Source organism: Chlamydotis macqueenii, chromosome 1 (assembly GCF_036417535.1).
Source record: "Chlamydotis macqueenii isolate bChlMac1 chromosome 1, bChlMac1.mat, whole genome shotgun sequence".
Lineage (NCBI taxonomy): Eukaryota > Metazoa > Chordata > Aves > Otidiformes > Otididae > Chlamydotis > Chlamydotis macqueenii.
The window spans coordinates 178,771,155-178,792,770 of NC_141556.1; the positions used below are offsets into that span (position 1 = coordinate 178,771,155).

The following is a 21,616-nucleotide window of genomic DNA, read 5'->3' on the forward strand; positions in this document are numbered from 1 at the left end:
AATACTTGAATTGCTTTATGTTCAGTCCAGACTTTCAGTCTTTGAAACTAAAGGACTGGAAACATATTTATTAAATTGAAAGTAAAGATTATGACAAAACAATTTTGACAGTCCAGTGAATTAAGGTATAAATGAGAAAATAGTATTTTTACTTATTCTTGTAAATAAATAACGATAAATACTAACAGTTTGAAAAGTTGCACAGTAACAAGATCTAAAAATCAGCTTGTACTGTGGACTTTGCTCTAGAAACAAGTGATTGTTCAACTTTTAGAAGCTATTTAGTTAACCTGAAAGAGTTTTAATATCAAGTCAAGTTATGAATTGTTCATTAGAAGATTAAAAAAAGATGTTAAACTAGCGATCTTACTTGTAAACAGCAACAGAGCATAGTTAGGGAAATATAAATACTGCAGTACATTAATGATATTTAAGATAAACTACATAAAATAATGATATTTAACATATACTACATAAAATATATGAGCAGCAGAAGCCACATCTTGGAGCATCTCTTTTTCATTTGTATTTTACTTAAGAGTATATGCTAGTATTTAAATTCCAGGGACTTCAGTATATTTCAAATGCTGTTCTAATTCTTACTACTTTGCTGATTTACAGCTGACGTGTTGAAATTTTCATACTAGTGGATTTTGAGCATGCATAAAGACTTAATAAAAGTGTTTGTCCAATAGTGAAGTTGCCTCCAAACTGGGCTTTACAGAAAGCACTGCACTGGAGGATGAATTGTGAGTTGCATGGTGAGTAGAGAAAGTTTTAGCATAGGTCAGTGAAGTGGACAGTAACAGATTGCTAAGACCAGCTGGTATTCACCCCAGACTTCTAAGGGAACTGAAGGATGAAAACTGAGCTATGAACTGTGCTGTGTGAACTATTATTTGAACTTATGCCAGCATCAGAGGAAAGGAAGCAAGGTGACAAGTGTGATGACAGTTTTTATAAAGATTTCTGGGGTTTGAGCATTTATGATTAGCAAAGGTGATACCCATAGTGGACATATTGTAGATAGTTATTAATAAAGGGTAGAATTAGTTAACAATTTAATAAATTACTGATATATTGGCAAAATCTTATTCTCAGTAATAGTTGAAAGCAAATGGGATTTTGGGAACTGTTAGGAGAGAAAAACAATAATTAAAAAAGTGTTACTGTACAATTCAAGCTCTGCCCACATCCTATGTACTTTGTGTGGTTTTGTTTCCTCTCACTAATAAAATGTATACTCAAGATTATTAAAACAAATAAAAGGAAATCTGTCTTTGTACAATGCATAATTAAGGATGGAAACTCTGTGCTAAAGGACTTAATCAATGTTTAAAATTTACTAGGTGTAAAACCAATTATGGGAATGCATGGAAGAACAGTCTGTTGAGGATTATTAAGTGAAAAGGTTTTGCTTTGGAATTGGACAACCTCTGAAAGGCAAATATATGGAGCCTTGCAAAGAAGTGTATACTTGATTTGTTCTTGTACTTTTTCCTGTGCATCTTATTGATGCCTCTGAAGAGGCTTCTGGAGGTAGGAGTGTAGTTATGATTCCAACAACTTTTTAAACTGGCTCTTGTTCATTCTGTTGCCTTGTTCCACTTAATCTGACCCAGGCTAGCTCCTAGTCCAATGTTTTTGTGTGGTTCTTTATCTCCTTTCAGATACTGCACCTAAAAAAGTGGAGTTGAACAGTTGTCATTCCATTTCACGGTGTAATAAGTAACAATACTTCGTGAATCAACTATGCTCACGTCAGGTGCAACTGCACTTGGGTCCTATTATTCTGCTTTTGATAGCTTCTGTAAAGTGACAGATCAGCCTTGTAAGCTCAACCAGCTAAATCTTAATGGTAGGAATGTATTTTAAATGGGGAGATCTGAAAACCACAGAGTTATCTGTTGACTGGAACTAGACTCTGGGAACTTTACTGCTAGGAACACCAGTATGTTTTGCTTTTCCCTAATCAGTAAACTCCATTGCAGCAGACAGAAAGCTCATCTCTATCCCCCCATTTTTCCTGTCCCCTCCCAGGAAAATCAGTGAAGTTTTAAATCCTTCTAGGAGTTGAATCAGTCTTGGTTAAAACCTTCAGTTCTAGTGTGGAGCCAAGCAGGTGTTCAGATTGTATCTTCTGATTTTTATATGCCGTATTTCTGAGAGTATTGTAAGATAGTTACTTCTTAAGAAGTAGGATTTCAGAGTTGATTTTTTTTTTTTCCTTCAGAATTTTATCAGCTGCCATTAAAAATGCGCGAGCTCTATGTCTTTGGTTTATGCCTGAACTAACATTATTTAGAAACTATTTAGTCAGTATGGTAACACTTAGGCTTTCAAAATAAAAGGAAGATGGTATTTCTGTTTTAAAAAACTTAGGGACTTAATTTAGCTATTTGGCTAAAAAAAAGCATTACTCTTTAACTGTAAACTCCTGTGTTCATGATTATAAAAGAGGAGGAAATGGCTGAAAGCACAAATGGAAGTCCATTTGGTTAATCACTTGCCAGTGTATTAGTTCCTGTTACATAATCAGTTGGCCTGTGCCTGTTATCACTATGTCTTCTTGAAAGTAAGGGCCTTATAAGTCTTAGTTACCTGTTGTTTTTTTTTTTTTTTTTTAAATCTTGGTCCACCTCTTCATGCCATGATTGTACAGTATCAATGGGCAGCATGCGTGTGCTGACAACTGTAAAGATTCTAAGCTGAAGTACTTACTTTTATGCATTTAATGTGATGTACATACATAAAATTAAAAACTGTAGTAAGTAATATAAAAGGTGCTACATGCTAAAACCATCTGAAAAGATGTTCCAGATTGTTATAGGACTTAAAAAAAATTATAGAACTATAAGGAAAAATATCTGTATATTACACTTATAATTACTCTCCAACTCATGTATATATTATATATGCTTCAGTTGTTTTCTCATGCAGATTATATAATTATACAAGCTTAATAGGATGGATATTTTGTGGTAAGTTAAAATATTGAAAAAATAGGATGATTCATAGAGAAGTTTTCTGTGAAAGTATCTGTAAAATCAATCATTGGATGCATTTAATAGCTGATCATAGAGGTGTAAGTTACATTTTCTGAATTACCATGCAATAACCTGTCAGAGATAAAATATCTGATTACATTTATGCCTTATGTTATCAGTGATGCCAATTGTTATATACCCTTGAGTAATTATTTGTGATAAAATACTCTGTTTTGACTGAGTTTAAGTTGTCATGAAGCATGACTGAGTTATGATGTACACGTTAGCTGAGCCAATTCAAAAGTGAGTAGCATTGTCGATGTAGAATCATAGAATCATTATGGTTTGAAAGACCTCTAAGATCATCAAGTCCAATTGTCAACCCAACACCACCATGCCTACTTAAACCATGTCCCAAAGTGCCACATCTAGACATTTTTTGAACACCTCCAGGGATGGTGACTACACCACTTCCTTTGGCATCCTGTTCCAGTGCCAGACCACTCTTTCAGTTAATAAATATTTCCTAATATCCACTCTAAACCTCCCCTGACACAACCTGAGGACATTTCCTCTTGTCCTATCACAAGTTATTTGAGAGAAGAGACCAACACCTGCCTCCCTACAACCTCCTTTGAGGTAGTTGTAGAGAGCAATGAGGTCTCCCCTCAGCCTCCTCTTCTCTAGACTAAACAATCCCAGTTCCCTCAGCTGCTCCTCATGAGACTTGTTCTCCAGACCCTTCACCAACTTCATTGCCCTTTTCTGGATGCGCTCCAGCAACTCAGCATCCTTCTTGTACTGACGGGCCCGAAACTGAACACAATATTTAAAGTGAGGCCTCACTAGTACTGAGTACAGAGGCACAATCACTTCCCTACTCCTGCTGGCCACACTATTCATGATACAGGCCAGGATGCTGTTGGCCACTTCGGCACACTGCTGGCTCATTTTCAGCTGACTGTCTACCAGCACCGCCAAGTCCCTTTCTTCTGGGCAGCTTTCCAGCCGCTCTTGCCCAAGCCTGTAGTGTTGGATAGGGTTGTTGTGACCCCAGTGCAGAACCTGACACTTGGCCTTGTTGAACCTCATGCAATTGACCTCGGCCCATCAATCCAGCCTGTCCAGGTCCCTCTGCAGAGCCTTCCTACCCGTGAGCAGATTGGCACTCCCACCCAGTTTGGTGTCCTCTGCAAGCTTACTGAGGGAGCACTGAATCCCCTCATCCAGATCATAGATAAAGATAATAAACAGAACTAGCCCCAAAACTGAGCCCTTGTGACCGACTGCCAGCTGTATTTAACTCCATTCAGCACAACTCTCTGGGCTTGGCTGTCCAGCCAGTTGTTGACGCATTGCAGGGTATGCCTGTCTAAGCCATGAGCCGCCAGCTTCTCTAGGAAAATGCTGTGGGAGACAGTATCAAAGGCTTCTCTGAAGTCCAGGTAGATTACATCCACGGCCTTCCCGTCATCCACTAGGCGGGTCACCTGGTCATGGAAGGAGATCAGGTTGGTCAAGCAGGACCTGCCTTTCGTGAGCCTGTGCTGGCTGGGCCTGATCCCCTGGTTGTTCTGTACGTGCCTGGTGAGTGCACTCAAGATGGACCGCTCCATAATCTTCCCCGGTACCGAGGTCAGGCTGACAGGAACAACAATGTATGTGTTGCATGACTGCACATGTTTGAGGGAAGGAAGAAGTGACAAACTCTTAAAAACTGATTAGAGAACAAACATTAAAACTTAAGAAATGTTCACTAGTGCAGCAACTATCATTCTAAAATATGAGTTACAGATTAATAGAAATTGTCAAAAAGTACAGAGGCCTGAATAAACTTGGAACGCTTCAGCACCTTTGCATTATATTTTCTGCGTATCTGTTGTAGTAAACATGAAGAAGAATAGCAAGTACCCATGCATTCTAGGAGTTTGCAATCAAACTTGATGTAAAGTAATGGAAACGTTTTCAGTTTCAAAGCTGACAGGTAAAACTGTGAAACATTATTTATATTCCTATCATAGTTTATAGCTTCATACTGATTTTTTTTTCCAGTTTTAGATATATGTAGATGTAGAATAAGTTGGAGCTTGAAAGCTTTTCCTTAGTACTTGAAACATAGTTTGTACTCCATAGAAGGGCTGGATTAGATCGTTAGGAGTGATGAACAGTCCCTGAGGCTGTGTTGACAGAACTTTGAAGTTGGTTGCTCTGTTTGGAAAGAAGAAATTTTACCAGCTTGCTGGTCTCTCAGCATTTAGATGTTCTTCCTACTAACATCACAAACCACTTTTTTCTTTTTTTTTTTTTACTGTGAGGGTGACTAAGCACAGACACAAGTTGCCCACAGAGACTATGAAGTATTCCTCCATCCTTGGAGATGTACAAAAGCTGCCTGAAAACAGTCCTGTACACCTGGCTCTAGGTGGCTCTGCTTGAGTAGGGGGTTGGACCAGGTGACCTCCAGAGTTTCCTTCTAACCTAATTGAGGGTCTGTGGTTTGTAGCAAGTTAATCCACATTTTTGCTTTGAATAACTAAGAACTTTTGCAACACTAGTTATTTAGCTACAACTTCATCTTCTATTAAAGATCTGTTGCTTTGATTCCACATAACTTTTGGAGTTAAAGAATGCAGATCTTTCAGCTGAATATCCTACTATAAGGGACACAAGCTATCATTTACTTCCAAGAGTTAGACTTCTAAACATATGCGGTAGGCATCTGCTTTCATAATGAGACTCGGTATGGGTACATCCTTTGAGTTTGTGACCCCAGGCTTGTTCTTTCATTTTTCAGTGAAGACAGACTGCAAGATGACTGTTGTCTTAGCTGAGAGGGCAGGAAAGGTGCAAGGTCTTGTATAATTTTCTGTATGCTGTATTAGTTAGTGACAAAATAACTCCATTGAGTGTTGTGTAGCTTTCTGTGTAATGTAGTTTTCAAATTTCATCTGAGTTAGGAATTCAGACTTTTTAAAATAAGTGTTCAGATCTACATGTTCCTTTTGAAGCCTGTATTTGAAGAGTATTTTGTTTTTATTCAGTAGGATGATGTATTTTAGAATATTTTTTTTTTTCTTTAGCAGATGCACAGACATGATTTTTCGTGCACAAACATTGTAGGTAACAGATTATAAGAATATCTGTGGCAGAAATGGAAATGTGGATAGCTATTCGTGAATATATAGATTATTTCAGTGGCACCTACCAAGGATGTTATTGTTTTAGAAATCTGTGGATTAGCTACGTAGGATTCAATCCACATTTTTATGAAACAGTATTCTGTAGGCTTCCAACTGTGATGTTATATTTGTAAACCAGTCCTATTGCCACTCCGTTCGGGTCTCTGATTTCAATCAGATCATTGCCACAAGTGGAGATAGTTGACTACAATTGATTTTGTATATGGACACAGCTTTGAAGGAGACAGTAAAAGTAATGTTCTGGATAGCTAAAACTTAGAGATACTTGTCCATCTGTACACTGGCAACCACAGATGTTAATTTTGAAGTCACATTAATAAGGATGTGGAATTGTGGAGATAAGAGGAACTGTGAATAGTGTGAGATTAATTCTGTGTTTCAAAGTGCTCTGCACTTTGTTTCCCAGCCTGAGAGGGCAGAGCAGTTGGAGCATCAGAGGAGGTACTACTGACTAAAACCTATCCAGTTCAGGTGCTGGGGGCATGTCCCCATTGTGATAGATATAGTATATAGATGGAACTTAAAAGGATGTGTGGTTCTTGATATGTAACGTTCCTTTTTAGTTGTGCAATACTGGAAATAAGCCATGTGATTTTGAAAAAGTTTGTGGTTTAATGTGATAGTCTAACTTCTGGAGCCGTGAGAGCTGTCTGTGCATTTTTTGCTTGATTCTTCTCTCGTTAGCACGAAAACATGTTACACCTATTTCCTTTGATAGTCACCTCCTTTCTGCAGCAGCTACCTGCTCTCAATGGGCTACTTTCTCTTTTTCCAGTGTAAGCAGATGTTTCCCATTTTCTATCTTCTCTATACTTTCCTGCCTGCTCCAGTGCCCTCCCCAAATAAAAATCTAATTTCTTATTTTCTTTGATTTCCTATTTGTCTGCATACTTACTTCACCTGTTCAGATCTTTCTATTAAATTTTTCTTTTTTTTTTTCCCGCTCAGTGGGCTTTTTCCCTTTTTTCTTGTTGGAAATAGATAATGTTTTTGTCTCTTATTTATTTTTTTTCTCGCTTATAAGTTAATAAGCAAATGAGGTAAAAATTTTTAGGGGCAGTAGGAGGTATCAGAGTTTTCATTGGAAAGTGCAACATTTGCAGTAGGCAAGATAAGTAATATGTATCCTCTGCTTCTTATTGCTGCCAACTACATAAGGATGTGACCTGAGTTCTCCTGAAGAAGTACCACGTAAGTTTGCAGTAATCTAGTTTGTTGCATAGTTGTATAACTCTGCATACAATTCTTGCATGAGTTCTGAGAGTAAATATGTTCTATGCTTATATATTTTTCCTTAGGCTTACGATGCTCTAAGTATTGCTGTAATATCGTGTGTAACCCCCTCCTGAGAGGAAATTCCAGAGGGAGTTAGCCAGTTCATTTGGAGCATTGTTTCTTGATTTGAAAGTTGGGTGTTAAAATAGTCCATGTTTAACTGCTGATATCTTGGCATGGTTGTGTATCTGTCTGTTATCTCTGCTATAAGACTTGTAATGCATAAATATTGCTTTCTAGTGCTGGAAAAGGCAAACATTTGTATTTTTTCTATTTCAACCCCTATTAGTGTCTAGTTCAAGGCTGTCAGGGCAAGTTGAAGTAAATTAAGAAATTCAGATTCCACTTTTTTATTGCAACCATTGAGGAAATTATTTTGTTTCCTGTAAAATGATGATTTGCAAAGTTCCAAGATAGTCATAAATCATTACTGTATTTTCATTATGATTCAGATGAGTAAAGGATGAAGATGGCATGGAACCTGTGCTACAGAGATATCCAGGTCTTCCAGTGGAATTTACAGTTCTAGTATTGATACAACAGGCAACTCAAATTACACTTTTAAGAATTACTTTTTTTAGCATGTAGCAGATAAGAAATTTGAGAGGTACATTAAAGTGTGTAACTGCAGGAGAAAACAGTCGCATGATTCTGAGATCCATAGCCCTTGACATACCCTTTGGATTCAGTAGGGACTCTTCTTAAAGCATAACTAGAAAAATGTGAAGCTTTAGTGATAACCTCCTGTTTATTCACTAGCTCAAATGTTGTTCTGTTCCTTTTGAACACAGGGTATTGAGTTCTCACATTGGTGGTTAAAACCTACTTATTTTCTTTCGCATGCGTAGTAAGCAGAGTATGTCATTTTTCCTGGGACAGGAGAATGTTAACCTTTGTTAAATCTGTACCAAAAGAAATTCAAGGCCAACTGATTGTTGTGAGTAGGGTGAGACAGACAAAAAAGGAGGATTGTGGCTTTGTAACCCATTTTACTGGCACCCTGGGTATCAGTCCTTCTTCCAAGGACTGCTTTATATCTTAGCTCAGTAATTTAATTTTTCGGAATATCAGATTCTTTTCTGCACTGTGGCATGTCCTCAAGAGAACCATCGTGCTACCTAGCAGGTGTAGAGTATTGAAAGTGATTTGGGAGATGATTCAGATTTGTATCTTCATCAACTTGGAAGGGACTGGAATCCAGTCAATCCCTGTGTGAGGTCTTCAAGTTCTTATCTCCTTGGTAGTAACCTAAACAACAACGGTCAAAGACCTCAAGAGGTCATTTAGACTGTGTCCCAGTCCTAGGCAAAATTTGTTGTACTTAGAAAAACATTTTTTAAGAATGACATAGCTCTCAAAAGAACTCTTTTAAAATTTACAGAAGTAATTTCAACTTAGGGAAATCCTCCTGATAATTCATGTTACATGTCCTTTTGTCAAGAATCATCAGTGAGCTGGAAATTTGAATCCTATATCTTTTTGAAAAGACTTTTCATCTATATCCATCTCCTCCTGAAGTCAGTAACATATACTTTTATTACAACATATTTTCTAATCTCAAATATTTGAGGCATGTATAACTTAATTTGAAACAATCATACTGTAAAAACTTGGAAACTCATTTCATTTGTGAAACAGAGAATTAGATAAACAATAGTAATGCATTGGGTGAATAACATTTGACAGTGAAAAATTCTGCTGGGTAGGGTGGGAGAAAAAGAAAGGGGAAAAAAAAAGAAGAAAATAAAAAAGGACAACCAGATTGGATTTAAGGAAAGGTTTGTGTGGTTTTGGTCTTTTTTGTTTGTTTGCATAATAATCGGAATGGTTCCCACTAATACATTATCAAGCCTGTGCTGTTATTTTAAGTGAAATTCTTATGACAATGTCTGAATAATGAGAAATAAATTCAGCTTACCTAATGCATTTGGGAGATCCTATTTGTGTGGCTTATTTTCTGAAAAGAAAGAATAAACCAAAAATTGCCAGCAGTGTTAATGTACATTTATACAATTACTTTGTCTTTGTGGTATTTTACAATAAGATGATTACATCATATATTTAAAAATATATCTCTTTGGAGGAGGTAAGGAAAATAAGTATATAGTCATTTATGTTCTAAGGTAATGTTAATTTTTTACTGAGCCAGTGGTCTTTGATAATTTCGATGCATATATTTAGACAAAAGCAGACACAAAAATACTTAAAGTTTGGGTTCTTTATTGCTCAATGTTGAGATATATTGAAATATCTTCTTTAAGATATGTTATTGTTAAAATCCAATTCAGAATGTTAACCTGGCCAGGCTGACTGAAGTATGTTGCATGGTATTTTAGGTATGACTTTCATGACCGTGGATTATGCATACAATTAATAGTAGCATCTTCATTTGGTTTCTCTATATTAAAAAAAAAAGAAACCTAGATGAGTGAAAAGCAAAAATTTTGAGAATACAAGCAATAAATGCAAATCCTTCGTATTTTTTTTGTCTGTATTTTCTCTGATATAGTATTTTCTTTGTGAATTTGCTACACTTGTTACCAAATATGTTTTCTTTAAATACTAATATTTAACAGTGAGTGAATTTATGTTTACTTTGGCAGTAAAAAAAGAGGAGGAGGATTTTGAAGAAAAGAAATCCATTAAGAAACGAATCAAAGAATTAAAAGTTTTGGACCCAAAGATTGCACAGAATCTGTGTAAGTAGATTCTGGTTTTACGACAAAGTAATATTGTATAATAGTTCCATAAAAATGCCTGTCTCTCCTGTCTGACTGCCTTGTAACCACTTTTTGTTTAAAGTGTGTGAGAATATGTGAATATGTGCAGTAATTGGTGTTAAGCCAAACATGTGAGTTAATACAATTGAAACATGTTTAAAAAGACCCAGAAAACAGTTAAGGGTTATGCCTTGTTTAAGGCTGAAATTATTATATTTTATTTACATTGAAGTACAAATGTACAGCTATATATCTAATTATCTATCTAGTTTTTCAACAAGGAGCACTGCCTGCCCTTTGCCCCCTAGTCCACTCCAGTGAAAAAGACAATAATGTCTACAGCATGTCTGGCCATCTCTCATGATGTCTTCTTCATAGAAAGAAGACAATACTCAGTATTATGCAATAATATGCAAATAAAGATTATAAAGTTTTAACAGAGAGTAGTGCTATAAAGAATAGATTCCTAAATGCCAGGAGAGATAAGACAGGAAATGATTGAATTATGGTGAATGAATATACTGTTTTTATGAAAGCATTTTGGTTTTTAACTGTTTACATGGTTCTGGTGGTTTTTTTGTGAGAAATCTCTGACAAGACTGTTGAAGAAAAAGGTGTAATTGCCACCTTAGCAGAAAGTACAATGTTGCGGTTTTGTTTAGTGAGGGGGGGCCTAAGGTGGTACGACATACTATAACAGCAATGATTATCTTGCAGAGCAGGCTTCTCAGTGGCTTTTTATGGAGGTCTTCTGTGATGCTGGATGTTGTGCATAACAAATGGTTGTAGAAGCCTGAAATTGTAGGAGAACAGTAATTAAAAATACATTTAAAATTGTTATCTCTCATATATATTACTTTATGTAGTGTTTGTTAGCCTGTGGATGCTATAGACTGTTTAATTGTTTTGTAAGTTGAAAAAGATTATTGTCTTGCTTTTTTCATTATGTGTTGAATCTCTTTTAGCTATTTTCCTTGGCTCTTTTCGAGTGCCTTATGAGGAAATAAAAATGATGATATTGGAAGTAGATGAAACGCAGCTGTCAGAATCCATGATTCAGGTAAGGAAATTGACACATTAAATACCAATATTTCAGGGAAAACTTCTCATTAAATAGAGACCTGTAGCTAAAAAGCCTCTTAAGATAAACATTTGGCTAGTAAATCACTGCAAGAATCTTTTTTTTTTTTCTGTGAAATGTAGATTTTATTTTTTTAATATTTACAAAGCTATTTTTTTAATGGAAGCAGTTGAGTTTATATTATCTAATTTCTGCATTCATTTTGTCCACACCTAAATTGAGATTTTTCTTTTTTTCTTTGATATATATTCAAACAGCATACGATATTCTGTTTCTTCCCTAGTTACTGATTTTTTCTTTTCTTTTTTTTTTTTTTTCCCCTAACTCTGTCTTATCTGCATAAATATGTTTTTCTAGTTCAAATCTAGCTGGAGAAAAGTTCAGATTTGTGTTTTTTTTTTTTTTCCCTTTTTTCTTTTTTTTTTTTTTTTTTCCCCGCCCTTTCTCCTGTTAGAGCTGACAGAATCTGGGATCTTGCCTTAGGGCATCTACAGTGACCACTTTTCTTCCCTAGAGTTTCATAGAATCATAGAATAATTTGGGTTGGAAGGGACCTTTAGAGGTCATCTAGTCCAACTCCCATGCAAGGAGCAGGGACATCTCCGACTAGATCAGGTTGCTCAGAGCCTCATCCAACCTGGCCTTGAATGTTTCCAGGGATGGGGCATCTACCACCTCTCTGCACAACCTGTTCCAGTGTTCCACCACCCTTGTCATAAAAAGTTTTGTCCTTACATCCAGTCTGAATCTACTTCTTCTATTTCAAAATCATTACCCCCTCATCCTGTCACAATAGGCCCTGCTAAAGAGGCCCCACCCTTAGGTACTGGAAGGTCGCTATAAGGTCTCCCCAGAGCCTCCTCTTCTCCAGACTGAACAGCCCCAGCTCTCTCAGCCGGTCCTCATAGGAGAAGTGCTCCAGCCCTCTTATCATCTTTGTGGCCCTCCTCTGGACCTTCTCCAATGGGTCTGTGTCCTTCTTATGTTGGAGGCTCCAGAACTGGACACAGTACGCCAGGTGGGTCTCATGAGAGCAGGGTAGAGGGGCAGAATCACCTCCCTCGACCTGCTGGCCACGCTTCTCTTGATGCAGCCCGGGATATGGTTAGCTTTCTAGACTGCAAGAACTTGTTGCCTGCTCATGTTGAGCTTCTCGTCCACCAGCACTCCCAAGTCCTTCTCCTCAGGACTGCTCTGGATCCATTCTTCTCCCAGTCTGTATTTGTGCCTGGGATTGCCCCGACCCATGTGCAGGACCTTGCACTTGGCCCACTTGAAGTTGAACCTCATGAGGTTTGCACAGGCCCACCTCTCCAGCCTGTCAAACTCCCTGTGGATGATATCCCTTCCCTCCAGTGTGCTGACTGCAGCACACAGCTTGGTGTTATAGACAAACTTGCTGAGGGCGCACTCTACCTCACTGTCTCTGTCACCAACAGAGATGTTGAACAGGACTGGGCCCAACACAGACCCCTGAGGAATGCCACTCGTCACCGGTCTCCACTTGGACATTGAGCCGTTGACCACATCTCTTTCAGTGTGGCCGTATAGCCAATTCCTTATCCACCGAGTGGTCCATCCATTAAATCCATGTCTCTCCAGTTTAGGGACAAGGATGTCGTGTGGGACAGTGTCAAATGTTTTGCAGAAGTCCAGGTAGATGACATCCATTGCTTGTCCTTTGTCCACTGATGCTGTAACGCCATCATAGAAGGCCACCAAATTGGTCAGGCATGATTTGTCCTTAGTGAAGCCATGTTGTTTGTCACCACTCAACTCCTTATATTCCACGTGCCTTAACATAGTTTCCAGGAGCATCTGCTTTGTGACCTTGCTGGGCTCAGAGGCAAGACTGAATGGCCTGTAGTTCCCTGAGTCTTCCTTGTTTCCCTTTTTAAAAATGGATATTTGGATAGTATTTTCCTTTTCCATATTATTTTATTCAATGAGTAAAAAATACTGAGTCTGTATGGAGACAAATTATACTGGAAGTTCTGTGTGTTATTTAAGGATTGATAATTGAAGAATTTAATAAAAAATTTAAATACAAGCACTTCATTATAGAACCATGCGAAATAATAATTTGGAAGGGATATCTGGAGGTCATTTGATCCAAGCCCCTGGTCAAAGCCAGGACAACTTTTGGTTGCTGAAGGCCTTTTCTTCCTGCACGCAGTTTGACCCTCCCTTCTTGTCACTTGAATTTCGAAGATTTTTAAACTCTGTTGAGCTATTTGGACTTCACTTTCCTTTAGAAGGAGCTTATCTACTGATTGATTTGAGGAATGAGATGTTTGTCTTAAGAAATATTTGAAGGAACAAACATGACCTGTCATCTCCAGTGACAGTATAGCTAACCATTGTATAATTCTCCTTATTCCATTCAATGATGCAGTTAGTATTGGCACTGAAACTATTACTTTACGGTTATTAGGGCAAATAGACCAATTTACAGCTCTTAGCTATTTGTTTATTCTAGTTCACGCTTACATCCCTTTTCTTTTTCAAGGTTTACTTCATGCTCAAAAAGAAGCATGATGTGTATCTTTGTTTTATTTAATTTGCAATAATAGTAGAAATTCTCTAAGACAGCATGAAAAGCTGAGAGATGGAATATGTTACGCTGTTACGTTCAGCTTGAACTCTATTTCAGATAGTCCATGCTTGCTCTGAGACACTCGCTTGTGCTATTTGACCTTTGCACTGTTTTCAATGGTGAAAATTTAGTTTGTTGACAAAGTTAGATCCTTGACAATATAATGAAGCAACCTGTATATACTAAATAAATATTATATTTCAAAATTATTTACTTTTTTTTCTTTTTAAATTTCTACTGTGGACTGTTATTTCCATTTTAATGATATTTTCTTGGGATAAAGAATGCCTACTTGTCTGTATATGTAAAACAGCTAATATAACCTAGCTCCACTTTATTATCTGCAATAGACATGGTTAACAATAATAAAAGATACTTTTTTTAACTCTGGTGATAATCTAGTGGCTCTTCTAGTTGGTATTAACAGTAAAGTATATTGATGTCATTGTATCCAGTAACCTCTCTATATAGTTCTTGGCATCAGAATTGAATCTAAAGTATTTTTGGCAGTGTTTGAGTCTTTTTGTGTTTGCTTTTGGAGAGGAGGGAACAATTTTATTCAAGAAAAGAATAAGAGAAGTTGAAAAGCCAAATGTGAGGTGAGGAATAATGTCCTACAAGAGAATAGTGATGTTAGCAGCTGTTTTGGCTGAGTGAAAGTCAGTGTTGTGGAGTATAAGTGATAATGCTCACAGTAGCCTGTATTAACACAGTCATATATAAAACAAGGCATACTGTTAGAGGATGGCAGGCCCCACATATTGGTTTGTTTTCTGAGCACAGAAGTGATTCAGGAGTATAGACTGCATTTTTTTTGCAAAGTGATTAAACACTTGCATCAAATGGAAAATTCATTAGAACTTAGGCTCCAAATTTACTTTGCAAATTTGGATGTGATAATTTTTATTAAATTATTTCATCCAAGTTTCTTGTTTCTGGGTACAAGAACCCTGTAATAATTTTGAAAAGGGAACCATCTGAGTTTAAACTTGAAAAAGCACTTAAGACACGCATCTTCCTTTGAAAGTGTTAGAATAATGGGGCCTCGTTGTTTTAAAAAATTTGTATCCACCTTCACATATGCTTAGGTTACTAAATAAATGTAACTATCCAGCTATATGTCTGTATTTCTACCATTAAAAACCTTCACAAGTAACATTTATGGTCTGGTCATGAAAATGTAGTCTTGTATGTTTCATGATTCTAGAAAAAGCAAAAACATACGCAGATTTGCAAACATATAGCTATTTTTATTTATATAAGATACCTTAGATATTGTGGTACTTCTCCTTTCTAGAAACTTCTTGCTTTCATAAATTTTTTTTTGTCTAGCCTTAAATATTGTTCAGTGTATCCTAGTGTCACAATTTCGAAAGTTGGAAATTTGTCCTTAATCCTACTCTTTTCTTGTATGCTTAAGAAGCAAAATTACTCCCCCTTCTCCCCCTTCTCCCCCTTCTCCCCCTTCTCCCCCTTCTCCCCCTTCTCCCCCTTCTCCCCCTTCTCCCCCTTCTCCCCCTTCTCCCCCTTCTCCCCCTTCTCCCCCTTCTCCCCCTTCTCCCCCTTCTCCCCCTTCTCCCCCTTCTCCCCCTTCTCCCCCTTCTCCCCCTTCTCCCCTCCTTCCTAATTAGAAATTAAATGTAGTTCAAAAGACATAAAAACTCCAAAAGTCATATTGTAATCCAAATAGTCATTGACTAATTATTGGAATGTTTCTTATGGCTTAGTCATAGTTCTTTCTCCTGCTGCTTATTCTCTGTTTGATATTCAAAATAAATTTCATCTCTAGCAGTTCAAAAGCTTTATCTGAACACCATAAAGCTGCTTTGATATTAGCTGGTCCTTCAAGTTTTTTTTTTTTTTAACTGATGCTCAATATTAAAAACATTCATACGACTCTTGAGTGTTCCTCTTTTTTGAAAGTTTTGTAGTCATTTTTTCTACTTGTGAAATTTGTTTTAGAATCAAACAATAATATTTTAATGTCAATAAAAATTAAGGAATTGTAGTATATTTAGAGCTGGTTATATGGATATTGTATATCAAGACAAAAAATAAGAGGGTTATGAATTTCTAATTTAAAATGTATCTTTTTATACTCTGTACCATTTCATTTTTACTTAATGTTACTACTTTAGTGCTGGACATCTTCATCCATAATTAATAAATATAGTCTTTTTTACAACAATGTTTTCCAAATGCAATAATGGTAAGAATATATGACTACTGTCATAACTTCTTCATAACTTCTTCGTGCTGAAAGTCAGTCTGACCATGTCCATATCAAGCTCCATAAAATTTAAGTTTACATTATTATTATAAGCATTATCATTCATGCATTTTTAATAGTTTTCTTTTTTTCCTACCAAAATCCTTGTTTGAGCATGGACAGTCTGATGAAGCAGTCTACTCTTTAATTATAATTTACTCTTCCTTTGGTTTATTTAGGCCTTTGCTCATAAGTCTAGCTTTTCTTATTTACTGACTTTCGTGATAAACTACTTGATTCTTACTTTGGATACAACAAAATATTGTAAAACAAATTACTTATCATAGTCCTTAGAATCAAAGCAGGGTTTTAGTTCTTAAAATAGTAGCTGTTTTTAAACTAAAACAAAACAGTGATAAAGGACTGTTTAGGTCTTTTCCTCTATTAGAAAAAAGGTTTGATAAATGCCAACCTACCATAAAATGACAATTGTTACAACATGTAAGAGACTGAGTTCTAAAAACTTAAAAGAAATAGTATTAAACAAAATGTTAAAGCTGCTTTAAAAAAAACAAAACACTTTAACACTTTGGATACATCTGTTCTTTAGTTACAAATCTAACTAAAAGAGGAATATCTGTACTGCAATCCAAAGGTTCTGAAGACAGCATAGAGCCACTGAGTTTACTACCAATTTAGGGATATTTTTGGGGTACTAGTTAAAGAGTTGAATGCTTTCTCCTTAAACTATGGAAGTATGTTAAGCAAAGCATAGCTATGACTTTTTATCTTTCTGGCTTTGTAGAAATAATTTGTATATCCTAACTGGATGAACTTCTTGTAGAAGAAGAAATTAGGATCTTTTATGGACAAAAATTAAGGGTTTTTTAACACTTTCAGATGAAGATCCTGTTCACTAACTTAAGTAAATGCTTTTCTGCTGTTTGTGTATCACCAGAGCTATTTACTTACAGAGCAATAAAACAGACTTTGACTTAACCAAAACGTCTAACTTTTCCATCCAGTAATGGGGAAATGCTAGAGTTCATCTTTCTGATCCTTGCTTGAAATATGGTAGTAGGCAGTGGGATAGCTGTATTGGCTAGCCCTGATTCAGTGTGAGAAAGATTGAATCTTCAGTTCAGAAGAGTGATCTTATCAGTAGACCAGGGAGTGTTTTAAGAAAGAACACAATCTCTCTCTTGTTTTCTTATTATGATGGAAGCTTAGCCACTGTGTAACTAGGAACACAAGTGTCATGAGTTGAGAAAGAAAGCAGTCTGGAGGGACCTTGACTATTGCATAGGAGTTACAGAAGTCATCTTGGAAAGGGACACAATTGAGCTACTGACTCAAATTATATGCCATAATTAAATGTATGAGAAGCTCTCTACTTCCAGAACCTCAGAATAGACATTTTTTGCCAACCTAGCTGATTATAATTAGAGGGGGATTCAGGTGCCTAAATGTAGGTGTCTATAAATAAATATAGGTGTCTAAGTGTTCAGGAAGCTCCAGGGAGTCCGAGGGCTCTTCAGATGGTTAGATGATGGTAACAGATTCCCCTGCCTGTGTTCACAAGACATTAATTGGTTTAAGTGTCCAAGCTCTCCATATGAACTCCTGAATTCAGCTGAAGCCAAGTCCCACCTCTAAATTCCTACTTCTGGCAAGTTTTCAGCCTAAGTAGTGTCTAAGAGGTTTAAGCTTTTGTTTTGAAATATTAGAAAATAAATGATCCATTTTCAAAATATTTGTTATCTAACATTGATAATTCTTGCCATCCTTTAGATGGATCTGTTACATGTGAAATTCTTGTTCTGTTTGCATACTGCCTCTGAAGCATATTATTTCTTTAAAAATTATATTTTAAAAAAAGACTACAGAAATGTTTGTAGAATCAGTAAAGGATGCTAGCTAGCAGTATTTAATCGCTTACTTTTTCACTATCAGTTACGCTAATTTTTGTGTTGCCTGTTTACATTCTACTGTCTTTAGGGAGGAGTGTTGTCTTATGTAATGATGCATATGAAATACTATTTGCCTACGGTAATACATGCAACAAAGAATCTGAAATTTCAAAGCCTATTTTATTTTTCTTGATAGAATTTAATAAAACATCTTCCTGAACAAGAACAATTGAATGCATTGTCCAAGTTCAAGAGCGAGTACAATAATTTGTCTGAGCCGGAGCAGTTTGGAGTTGTGGTGAGTTCTATTTTGTTATAAATTTTTTCTTATTCTTTCCTGAAATACAATTTTAATATAATATTATAGAAACAATATCAACTGCTTCTTCCCAACTGTGAAGAGGTTCCAAACTGGGAGAAGAGTAAAAGTGCTGCCTTATAATTGGACTTTTAGAGGACATATTCACAGATGTGGAAGGCTTGATTGTTGTAATATTACTGTTAGAATGATTTGGGATTCTCTTTCTTTAAAAAAGTAATTTTTTTTTTCTTTTTTTTTTTTTTTTTTTGTCTGCTCCTAGCATTTCAAGCTAAGATGATCATTGTTAGCTGAGTCTGGAAGGATTTCCCTGGGAGGAAGTAGTTATTTTACATGTATCAATGGGCTTTAGGAAAAGGAGTATTGTCTTTGGAACAGTAGATACTTGCTGTTGGTAATATGTGTGAGGATTACTTTACTTGATTAAATTATCACCACTTATCTCAAAAGGTCATTGAATAGATCTCTGAGATTCTTTAAAAGAAATCTCCCTCAACAAAAAAAAATCCAGCCAAAACATTTTTTGAGACATTAAACTAGTGCTTTCACATTGTTTGCACGTCTGTTGTTTGCAGAGAACAAAAAAAAAAAGGTGTAAAGTCAGATACATTATTACATTTTCACTTGTTTTCTTATAGAATTTGTTTATTAAATTCAGAAAATAGCAGTAGTGTCACAAAGGTAGGTTTCACAATGGTAAGTTTTAGGTTTGTTTTCAGGCTAGCTTATATTACAGAGCTTTAAAAAGAGAGAAATAGGTTAGCAGTTAAATCTGCCATGACCAAAAGAATTTAAACTTTTGGTGGTGAGAATTGGAAGGAAGCTGCAATGAAGATTATTGTGTTTGAATCAGTTCTCCAGGTGGAAATTTTGGTTTAAATCTGTAATTTTATAAAAAGCAATTCCTACATTTGTTTGCTGAGTTGTGGTAATCAATGTAAAATTAAGATGCAGCAATATACTAATATTTCTTTAAAAAAAAAAGAAAAACCACAACAACAAGAAAAAAACAACAAACCAAACCCCTGAATAATGACTTTCACAATAAAAAAAAAAATTACATTGACTTAAATTGTAACTTCTGACTTGTCAAATTCTCTTTAGCTTTTCCATCGTTCTAGGCTTTGAAAGTTTTTATTTTCTCACTTGCATATTATTTCTCTTACTCTTTAGCTAGTAAAAGTTCCTTATCTTGGTTGTGTGAAATTCTTAAAGGTTGATCTCTTTTAAAATTACATTGTACAAAGAAGTAGTCCTGTCTGTGCTATGAAAGCCTCAGTCGCTTCTTCCAAAGACAGAGGCCTGCTAGCCTGAGTGTATTTATTTGTCTTCTTGTTGTGTCCTTTTACTGAAGCCCTGACAGCTTCACTGCCTCTGTTTTCTCTCATAGTTCCATGAAATACTGGACAATTTCCTGCCAGAAGTTGAAGAGTTTCTCATATTTACCTGGATATAATTATGTTGTCACCTATTCCAGCTATTATTTGGTCATCTTGACTTTCAGCTTCCTTTTGACTTTAATGGTTTTGTCTGGGTGGCATAGCACAATGTCGATCTTGAACATTGATGACCATGCAACGTGTGTCCAGTTACAGCTGAGACAGAAACCAATATGCATAGCTGGTTTAGCTGTGTGGTTGGTTGTTTTTTGTTTTTTTTTTGTTTCTTCCTTCTTAGCATCACTCTCGAGTTATTGCGTGGCTTTCCAGGAGCAACAGGGCATTTCTCTGGCTATGTGAGCTGAGCTAACATCTAACATTGCTTCAGTTCCACTCCATTAGAGTGTTTTTCCTTTGTACTCCAGGCACTGACAGTATTCTGGCATGAATCCACTGTTGGCTCACCTGGGGACAGCCCTGCTTTTCTTATCTCTTGCTTCGGCTATCTAAAGCCCCTGTTGGCCTGCCAAGTGAAGATGTCAATAAGTTAAGAAAAAATTATGTTAATTTAGATATTCTCTTGAGAGAAACTTAAAGGAAGAAACACCAGCATGGGTAATCTTAAATATAAAGACCAGGTGAAATAAAGGGTTTTGGACCATGGAGGTGCAATTAAACTTTATAGGAAAAGAACTTAAGGATGACAAGATAAAAAAAATATAGATATGTTGAAGAAAGAAGAAGCTAAAAGTTTCTAGATCAGCTGGTTTAGTGGGAAAGAAAACTTGTAGAATAGTTTTTCAACAAGAACTCTTATGAACCTTTTTTAATGACAGATTATCTTGCAAATAAATAGGAAGTCCAAGTTAAATGCTATTCTGAGTTACGGTTAACAGTTGTGTAGGATTTCTTAAAAATAAGAACAAGAAGAAGTAATAGAGATCACTTACTCAAATACAGCGTGATTAAGAATGTGATCCAGTAATACAGTGGCATTAATTTCAGGAAAGCAAGGTTAGAGCCTTTTAAGAAATTTAGTATGAGAAAAAAAAATAATATGCGCTTATTTGAGAGACTGCCTGGAGAGTTGAAAAATAAACCATTGTTCATTATAATTGTTTTTAATAAAGCTATAATAGATATGTGTGAGTCAACATTTGTTCAGTGCTTTTTGAATGTAAAATATTCAAGTACTAAAGATTATCTTCTATTATTGTTCATTTGTATTAATTAGATCTGAGTCTGAGGGTTTTTTTCTGAGATATTAAAATTGTAAGGGTCATGAAGCAACTGATAAGGGCATCTTATTAGTTACTTGTTTGAAGAAGACTTTCAGAACTTTCTTTTAAGTTGAAGGATAAATACAAAAGAGAAGTTTACAGTAACCTAAAGCTTTTAAGTTTCAGACTTGCATGGAAAAATGAGCACAGGAAAAAAAAACTCTCAATGTGAGACGTTATGGAGAAGGAAAAGTGATTTTTACTTATAAAATCTTGATGTAAATTGATTTTTACCTTCTCAGTCTCTTATAGATTTAATTCACTTGTGCTGTCATACCCACATTCTTCTGAGCACCACCATGTGCATGTCCAAGCAGTATGGCCAGGATCACTGATGTGCAGCAAACAGGACAAAGGACTGTCTCAACATCATATTATGTCTCTGTGGTGATTCTTGGTTGGTGATAGCAAGCTAGTTTTTGTACAGATCTTTTATATGATCAGAAGTCGTCAGTTGCCATGAGGTTGTCTTTATCTCAGAATCTTCTAACTTCAGCTTCTTGTAAGTCTTGTCCAGATTATTGACCACTTTTTTCTTTCCCTTATTTGAAATATTTTTTAAAAATATATACTTAGAGTGGTGGACTAATAAGAAAAGGAATAATAATAGAGTATCTTTATCCATAAGGATCATCGAGTCCAACTCCCTGCTCCTCACAG

At 36.0% G+C, this 21,616-nt stretch overlaps 1 protein-coding gene across 1 annotated transcript in view; it reads left to right on the forward strand.

Annotated features, from left to right (window-relative positions):
• DIAPH3 (diaphanous related formin 3) overlaps nucleotides 1-21,616 on the forward strand; it is a 256,760-nt gene that overhangs the window by 105,035 nt on the left and 130,109 nt on the right. The window contains exons 18-21 of the mRNA XM_086771793.1: nucleotides 7,346-7,378; nucleotides 10,066-10,161; nucleotides 11,148-11,242; nucleotides 18,175-18,276. Coding sequence (XP_086627919.1) covers nucleotides 7,346-7,378; nucleotides 10,066-10,161; nucleotides 11,148-11,242; nucleotides 18,175-18,276 — 326 coding nt within the window. The remainder of the gene's footprint in view (nucleotides 1-7,345; nucleotides 7,379-10,065; nucleotides 10,162-11,147; nucleotides 11,243-18,174; nucleotides 18,277-21,616) is intronic.